This window comes from Pollicipes pollicipes, unplaced genomic scaffold (assembly GCF_011947565.3).
Source record: "Pollicipes pollicipes isolate AB1234 unplaced genomic scaffold, Ppol_2.1 Scaffold_6052;HRSCAF=7182_pilon_pilon_pilon, whole genome shotgun sequence".
Classification (NCBI taxonomy): Eukaryota; Metazoa; Arthropoda; class Thecostraca; order Pollicipedomorpha; family Pollicipedidae; genus Pollicipes; species Pollicipes pollicipes.
The window spans coordinates 6184563-6193075 of record NW_023596805.1 but is presented as its reverse complement, the minus strand read 5'-3'; the positions used below and the strand labels follow the sequence as shown (position 1 = coordinate 6193075).

Here is an 8513-nt window from a genome sequence, read left to right as displayed (position 1 = left end):
CGTGTTCACCAGCCAGCCGGCCACCGTCAGCTACTCCACAGCGCCCGAGCCGGGCTCGTTCTCGGGACAGGGCGGCACCTTCTCCAGCTACCCGATCAGCACCATGTCCACGTTCGCCACGCAGTCGGGCGGCGGCTACCCGAACCCGCCGGCGTACAGTCAGTCGGGCGGCGCGGCGTACAGCCTGACGGGGTCGTTCGGGGCCCAGTCGCCGGTCTACTCGCAGTCGGGCCCGGCGGCGCGACCGCAGATGGCCGGTTCGCCGGCCGCCTTCCCCGCCGGGCCGCCCTACCAGCACCACTACCAGCAGCCGGCCTTCCAGCAGCAGCAGCAGCAACAGCAGCCTCAGCAGCAGCAGCAGCCACAGCAGCAGCAGCAGCAGGCCGGCTTTGGTGCACCCCTGCAGGGCTTCCCCGGTGCGCAGCAGCAGCAGCAGCAACAGCAACAGCAGTTCAGCCAGACGCTGCAGCAGCAGCAGATGTCGCAGGCGCAGGCGCAGTTCGCCATGCAGCAGCCGCAGGCGGGCCCGCTCTCCGCGTACCAACAGCAGGGCGCCCAGCAGTTGCAGATGCTCATGACCACGGGTAACGCTCTGTCCGCCTCTGCATGCTCGCCGGACCCGGACCGCGCCCCGCCCCGGCCCTGGTGTTGGTCTGCACGCGGGGCGAAACGCTTTCGGCGCATGCGACTGGCCCTACTACGACTCCGCGCGCACGCACCACTGCACGGCCCGCAGCGTGCCTGGTTGTGTCACCGCTGCATGTCGGGCGTGGTTGTGGCAGCTTTGTTCCGTTGCGTGACACTCCCGCGCGCCCTCCGCCGCGCGGTTGGCAGCGCCAAGTTCCACGTTGGCTATCCCTCCTCACGTGGCGTACGGTGGCGGTGGCGGCGGGTCCGTTTGCATGTTTTCTGTGTGTTTGGCTCCTGGCGAACTCGTGCGCACCCGCCGGTGCTTCCGAACTGACAGCCTGCCCCGCGCCTGGGCATGTGAGCCGGCGCCTGTCGGCGGTCCAAGCGAGTACTCGGGGTCTACGGAGCTTGCCCACGCTGGTGGACGCCGGCCAGTCATCTTTGGTTGAGCCCGAAGAGTCCGTCGCATACTGGTCATCTTTGGTCGCGGCTGTCGGAGGGGTGATGGGCGCGCATGTGCTGCACGTGGCTTATTTCTGTCCGTTGCATGTTTCATGACGCTCTTTTTACTGTGTTTCCATCTGCTGATTAATGGGTACTTCGCCGCCGTGTTTTCCAGCGCCAGAATCATCCCGGCAGCGGCGGGAGAAACCCAAGCATAATGATGGGAGATTGAGTTGGAAAATATACCTTAATGTCGTCAACATTGCTATTGATTATGTTGTTAGTGTTTTAATCACTCGGAACCGCTCTTGCGCGGAATCTGCCCTGGTGGGACACTGAGTGTTTGCGGCTCTTCGTGAACCGTGCCGTAGCTGTGGAGCAATTCCTGCGAGTATCGGGCGACCCATGTGCAGCGATGTCTCGTGACCTGACGCCACCCCGTCCCCACCGCAGCTGCGTCGGCCGCCATGAACCAACAGTCGGGCGTGCCGACGCCGCCGCAGGCGCAGGTGGCCGCCGCGCCGCCGCTCCAGCAGCAACAGCAGCAGCAGCAACAGCAACAGCAACAGCAACAGCAACAGCAACAGCAACAGCAGCAGCAGCAGCAGCAGCAACCACAGCAACCACAGCAGCAGCAGCGTGACCACAACATGGCCACGCTGTGCCGCTTCAGTCAGGAGCACTTGCACGATCTGGTCAGCCGCTCACAGGAGCTCTTCAACGTCCTCAAGCTGCACCAGGTACGGCAGAGTTGTCTTCGCGCGCCTGCTTCGCCCGGGCTTAATCGTGATCGAAAGCTGTTAGGAGGTGGGGAAAATAAGGTTATAGAGTTTCATAGGCTACTTAGGATCATTTCCTGTGGGAGCACCATGTACTATAACTGGCCCGCTGGTTTTCAGCTTGTTCTGCGCAACCGTGCCGAACCGCGCGTTGGGGTATTTCATTATAAGAGTTTTTGGAGAATACTGTGGGTGTTCAGGAGCTGGCTGGTTCTCTGGTTCGAGGCGAATCCAGTGGCGATTTTTTTTGAGAATACTGTGAGTGCTCAGAGCTGGCTGATTCTCCGGTTCACGGCGAATTCGGTGGTATTTTTTGGAGAACACTGTGGGTGCTCGGAGCTGGCTGGTTCTCCGGTTCAAGGCGAATTCAGTGGTGTTTTTTTATAGAATACTGTGGGTGCTCAGAGCTGGCTGACTCTCCGGTCCAAGGCGAATTCATTTTTTTTTTAAAGAATACTGGGTGCTGAGAGCTGTCTGGTTCTCTGGCTCATGGCGAATTCGGTGGTGTTTTTTGGAGAATACTGTGGGTGCTCAGAGCTGGTTGGTTCTCCGGTTCAAGGCGAGTTCGATGGTGTGTTGTTTTCAAAATGCATGCATGCTCAGCGATTATGCGAATGGCTCAAAATTTGGTACTTTCAAGCTATTTCTGTTCTGAGGACGGGGGGGGGGGGGGGGGCGGCGCAGCATGACGCTAAGAAATGGACATAAACAACTGTTTGAACGCTAGAAACGGAGCCATTAACGCTCTCATTCGTCGCCACCGGCTGGTACCAATATCAGTAAGTGGGAACACCGGCCAAGGAACTCGTCTGTCAGATCCAGTCGTCTCGAGTTGACAAGTGGTGTGACATCTTCAGACCCATTCACCACCGGCAAGGACGACAGCGTCAAAGCCGCTGCCGCCTTTTCACTACCACTGATGCCACCCGAAATCGAACCAGACAGAACTGCCGTCTCGGGCTCCGTGGCTTCCAGAGGGTAGCCGCGGCTCCGACGCTGTTGTTTGTGGTATTCGCTGACGTTGTTTGTGTAATTCACCGGCATTGTTGTCGGTGGTATTCACCGACGTTGTTTTCTGTGGTACTCGCCGACGTTGTTTGTGTAATTCACCGACGCTGTTGTCTGTGGTATTCGCCGACGTTGTTTGTGTAATTCACCGACGTTGTTGTCAGTGGTATTCACCGACGCTGTTGTCTGTGGTATTCACCGACGTTGTTTGTATAATTCACTGACGTCGGTGGTATTCTCCGACGCCGTTGTCTGTGGTATTCGCCGACGTTATTTGTGTAATTCACCGACGTGGTTGTCGGTGGTATTCACCGACGCTGTTGTCTGTGGTATTCGCCGACGTTGTTTGTGTAATTCACCTGCGTTGTTGTCGGTGGTATTCACCGACGCTGTTGTCTGTGGTATTCGCCGACGTTATTTATGTAATTCACGGACGTTGGTGTCGGTGGTATTAACCGACGCTGTTGTCTGTGGGATTCACCGACGTTATTTGCGTAATTCACCGACGTTGTTGTCGGTGGTATTCACCGATGTTGTTTTCTGTGGTATTCGCCGACGTTGTTTGTGTAATTCACCGACGTTGTCGGTGGTATTCGTCGACGCTATTTTCTGTGGTATTCATCTACGCTGTTGTCGGTAGTATTTTCTGACCTTGCTTGTGGTATTCACGGACGCTGCTGTCGCGCACGTCACTATCTTCGGCGACGATAGAGAAAGATGGCAGTACTCGCCCTGTTATTTTCTTCAGCTGACAACACTGGGCGCTGCATGACGTACAGCAGTCGATGCGCCCTAAAACCCCAAATCATCATCATCATCACAACCTCCGCGTAGTGCGGCCTCCGCGTAGTGCGGCCTCCGCGTAGTGCGACACAAGCGTAATCACCTGCAGCTCAGGCCTCGCGCTGTCCACCGGCTGATTGCGGCCGAGTGGCCGGGACTACCACTGCTGGGGTGGTTGCGCTGGTCCCGTGTAAAGCATCGGTAGCGGCGTCGAGGTGATGCGGGCCCGGGCTGGCAGACAGGAAAACGCGACCAGGGAGGGTCGGATCACGGAGCTACGCCATGGCTCGGGACAGCTATATCATTTCATGCCAGTAGCTTTCTGCCTCGTTAATATGAATAATATTATTGAGCCGCCAAGCCATAGCTACATTAGTCATCATCTGTTTGTGAACAGAACACTTATACTATTGCCCAACATAAAAACGATGCACTAACTTCTCGAGACGCTCACGATTCTCAATAGGTACCTAATTCCTGTCACATCACAACACTCGTTGGCGCCACCTATCGGTGGCCGCACTTGTTTGAGTGCTGACTTCGCACCGCTATATTGTCTGGTATTCACCGACGCTGTTGTCTGTGGTATTCACCGACGTTGTTTGTGGCATTCATCGACGCTGTTGTCTGTGGCATTCACCGACGCTGCTTGTCTGTGCTGTTCACCAACACTGTTGTCTGTGGTATTCACCGACTCTGTGGTCTGTGGTATTCACCGAAACTGTTGTGTGTGATATTCACCGACCCTGTTTGTGGTATTCACCGATGCTGTTGTCTATTATATTCACCGACGTTGTTGGTGGCACTCACCGACGTTGTTGGTGGCACTCACCGACGTTGTCTGTGGTATTCACCGACGTTGTTGTCTGTGGTATTCACCAACGCTGTTGTCTGGTATTCACCGACGCTGTTGTCTGTGGTATTCGGTGACGTTGGTGTTATTCACTGACGTTGTTGGTGTTATTCACTGACGTTGTTGGTGTTATTCACTGACGTTGTTTGTGGCACTCACCGACGTTGTCTGTGGTATTCACCGACGTTGTTGTGTGTGGTGTTCACCAACGCTGTTGTCTGGTATTCGCCGACGCTGTTGTCTGTGGTATTCACTGACGTTGTTGGTGTTATTCACTGACGTCTGTGGTATTCGCCGACGTTTTCTGTGGTATTCACCGACGCTGTTGTCATTCACCGGTGACGAATGAGTGAAGATGCTGTGCCTTTCGTCAAGTGAGACACGTAATTATCAGATATGGCAGTTGAACCTCCTGCTCTGGTATTCCAACTTTTCCAGATCGTTGGTAGCCGGTGGCCAAATGTTTCGGCCGGTCGGTGGAAAGCCAAGGATTACTTACTACCTACCCGTATATAGTGATTTTAAGCGATTTACGCAATTAACAATGATGCCGCAGAGAAGGCTGTGTCAATGATTAAGATCTTCGCGGGCATTGAAAACGTAACACGGACCAGCTGCAGTGGCTTCTGCGGAAGTTGGCAGCTCACTGGCAGAAGATGAGCACATTTACGGGCGCCCGCTGGACACCCATGGATGTGTACCGACGTACAATGTGTGTTTATTACAATTATTTCATGAAGTAACGGTGTAACGGGAAAGTTTCTTTGGGACATGCTTTTAGCTCAGGTGGCTACCATTTTCAGTGCTCTTGGTCGAGGTCAAGCAGAGCATAGAAAGGTCGAATTAACGCCGACGTAGGTTAAATGGGTCGAATGCGCTCGCATCGCGTTACATACGCGCCCTTGAGTAACGTTCGTCGCGAGGATTCCTTTGATATCCATCCTGGCTCAGTTTGGCACATATCCATCTCCAGGCACCACTGCCTTTTCTGCCTTCCCCCCCAAAAAAAAACTTTTCGGCCAAGTGACGCACCTGATGCTAGGGTAAATGAAGGAAACGTTATCGGCATGGTATTAGAGTACGAAGGACTTTGTTTAAGGTGTCTACGCCAACGTTGATGTCCACTTTTGTAACGCCTTGCTGGCCCTCTATCAGCTGAAATGGCTGAAAACAGCGAACTTCCCTTGAGCTGGGGAACCAGACTAGCCCTGAGCAGCCACCGTATTTTCAGGCGTTGTTCTGTGATACCCTTCTGCGCGCGTGCCGTTGGTGCTGCTGGCCGTCTCCACCGGTGCGTCTGTGGCTCCCTCGAGCTGTCGCTGATGGTGCGCCAGCACCATCGGCCGCCGGTGCCGCGCCGACCGCCGGCCGCTGCTCACTCCACTGCGGTGTGCTCTCCCCAGCCGCCGAACGGCACCGCGCAGGGCGCCAACAACAGCGCTGACAAGCAGGGCAAGATCAAACAGCTGCTGCAGAGCATCCGCACCCTGTTCCACCGGCTGCGCATCTTCCACGAGCGCATCTCTGCCTGCTGCGCCGGCCTCGAGTTCACGCCCATGGACGTGAGTGGCCCGGCGGCGGCGGGGCTCTGGCTGAGGACGGCGCCCCCCCCCCCCCCTCCCCCTCACCCCGGTGGCGGCGGGGCTCTGGCCATGGACGGCGCCCCCTCCTCCCCCCCGATGGCGGCGGGGCTCTGGCTGAGGACGGCCCCTCCCCCCGCCACCGTAAGGCACCACCCTTCCGCGGTGATGATGGGGGGGAGGGAAGGGGGGAGGGGGCTGCGTGATCCAACGGTCCTGCGGGCGAGCGGGCGGGGAGGCTCATAAAGCGCCCCTTCCGGTCAAAGGGGAGGAGCCAGACCAGCCGTGCCTCCCGCGAGGGCCCTGCCTTCGGCCAGAGCAGCGGTGAGCACCTCCTGGGCCCCAGCTTTCGATCTCAGCAGGGTTTCTGTGCCCCGTTGTGTCCCACAGGAGCGATGAATGGGTCCTAAGTGTTGAGGTGGCCGCCTTGCGGGTTGGTATGGGCGGCCACCAACACTTACCTTTGGCCGGGATTTGCCAGCCTGTGGATGCCCCGTGTCGTCTCCGCACGCGGGTAACCGGCCTGCCAGACACTGTCCCAGTGCGACACGACCGGTCACTTTGGCGGGGGCCTAGCATCTCCGCGACCCCCCTGTCAGGAAATAGGCATCGAAGATCATTCGCAGGGACGGTGTACAGAACACCATACCACTTACCGAGTATCTGGTAGTTCAGGGTAAGAGGGGCTCTCGCGGAGAACAGCGGCGTGCTCTCGCGGAGAATGGCGGTGGCTCTCGCGGAGAACGGCCGGTCTCTGGGTGAGGGTGGCGGTGCTCTCGCGGAGAACGGCCGGTCTCTGGCTGAGGATGGCGGCGCTCTCGCGGAGAACGGCCGGTCTCTGGCTGAGAACGGTGGGGGTCTCGCGGAGAACGGCCGGTCTCTGGCGGAGGACGATAGGGCTCTCGCGGAGGATGGCGGCGCTCTCGCTAAATACGACCGGCGCTGGTGGAGAACGTCGGCGCCCGTCCGTCGTCGGTGCCGGCGGCTGGCGTCCTCAGCCATTCCGGGCAGCCTCCGAGCCTCCCTCCCCCCGCTGTGGCTAAACATGCGGCTTGCGCTATGCACGTCGCTACCGATGATGGCGACTGGTAGGATCTGACCCCCCACCCCCCACCCCTTTTTCCTCCGGTAGGGATTGATTCCGTACAAGGATGAACCGGACAGCAAACTGGACGAAAAGAAAAACTCCGAACAATACCGGCTGGCCATGGAAGAATACAACGAAGTGAAGGAGGTATGCAGATGGCGGGTTGGATCTATCAAATCATGCGTTTAGCGTAGTTGTGTTAGTAGTTGTAGTTGTGTTGTGCGAGGAAATGCTACAGCTTGAACAGAAGTATTATTCTATTTTTTTGATGTCATCCAAACCTTAACGACCATGAATGGCTCCCATTGAATTCCTGAACGTAAGCTAATAACCGTAACAGTGGCACTCATCTGCAAGTGCCAGTCGGTCGCTGAACCCGTCCTCTCCCCGTCGACAGCAGGTGCAGCTGCGCAACCGGTACCTCAAGGAGGTCATCGACCAGCTGCGTAACATGGTCTGGGACGTCAACACCATGCTGGCCATGCGCTCGCCAGCCTGAGCTGGCCGGCGCGAGACGCGGTGTGGCAGCTGTGGCGAGTGGCGCCTCAGTGTCGTGCGCACCCATCAGTGTTCTCTGTGTAACCGGGGAGCGCCCGCGTGCACTGGCGTGGGGGCCTACTGTGCACGCACAGGCGTGGGGGCCTACTGGGCACGCACCGGCGTGGGGGCCTACTGGGCACGCACAGGCGTGGGGCCTACTGGGCACGCACCGGCGTGGGGCCTACTGGGCACGCACCGGCGTGGGGCCTACTGGGCACGCACTGGTGTGGAGGCCTTCTGGAGCTGTTTGGCGTTTGTTGTCACCGCGTTGTATTTAATGCATACCGAGGCATTGTAAATAAACATGGCAGGTGGATGCCGCTGTTTTCGGAGCCACTCGCACGCACGCTACGTCATCTCACATGTATTGAGTATTGTAAACATGTATTCACTGTGTTCAGTGGAGAGGTGGGAGGATACCAGCCTTTTAAGCACCTCAGCCTCTCTCTCCCGTACCAGATCCCTCAGCCGTGTACCTATACCATCTTCCTGGAGGGCTCGACGCTCACCACCAGCATTGAGCGCTCGGAACATTATGACGCGCGCGCTGGGATTACCCAAAGGGCACAACCCTCAAAACCGTTCAGAGCAGGCGACACGCGCCACCGGGACCGCCCCGGAGCACGCGACGGTCGTCACTGGGATCACTGGAACACGCGACGGTCGCCACGGAGACCGCTCCGAGCAGGTGACTCCCATTGGAGCCGCTCCGAGCAGGTGACTCCCATTGGAGCCGCTCCGAGCAGGTGACTCCCATTGGAGCCGCTCCGAGCAGGTGACTCCCATTGGAGCCGTTCCGAGCAGGCGAC

The 8513-nt window shown here is 57.7% G+C and overlaps 1 protein-coding gene across 1 annotated transcript; it reads left to right on the top strand.

Moving 5' to 3' along the window:
• Window positions 1-317: 317 nt before the first annotated feature.
• Window positions 318-8020, top strand: LOC119104917 (mediator of RNA polymerase II transcription subunit 30). Its single transcript, XM_037228654.1, has 5 exons — window positions 318-584; window positions 1528-1814; window positions 5901-6059; window positions 7210-7311; window positions 7562-8020. Exons 1-5 carry the CDS (start codon window positions 479-481, stop codon window positions 7661-7663), a joined length of 756 nt encoding a protein of 251 aa, XP_037084549.1. The 5' UTR covers window positions 318-478; the 3' UTR covers window positions 7664-8020.
• Window positions 8021-8513: the final 493 nt, after the last annotated feature.

Coding starts and splice junctions, on each gene's coding strand:
- LOC119104917 (XM_037228654.1), top strand. CDS start 479: ATGTCGCAGGCGCAGGCGCAGTTCGCCATGCAGCAGCCGCAGGCGGGC. Junction 6,060..7,209: donor TCGAGTTCACGCCCATGGAC/GTGAGTGGCCCG, acceptor TTCCTCCGGTAG/GGATTGATTCCGTACAAGGA. Junction 7,312..7,561: donor AATACAACGAAGTGAAGGAG/GTATGCAGATGG, acceptor CCCCGTCGACAG/CAGGTGCAGCTGCGCAACCG.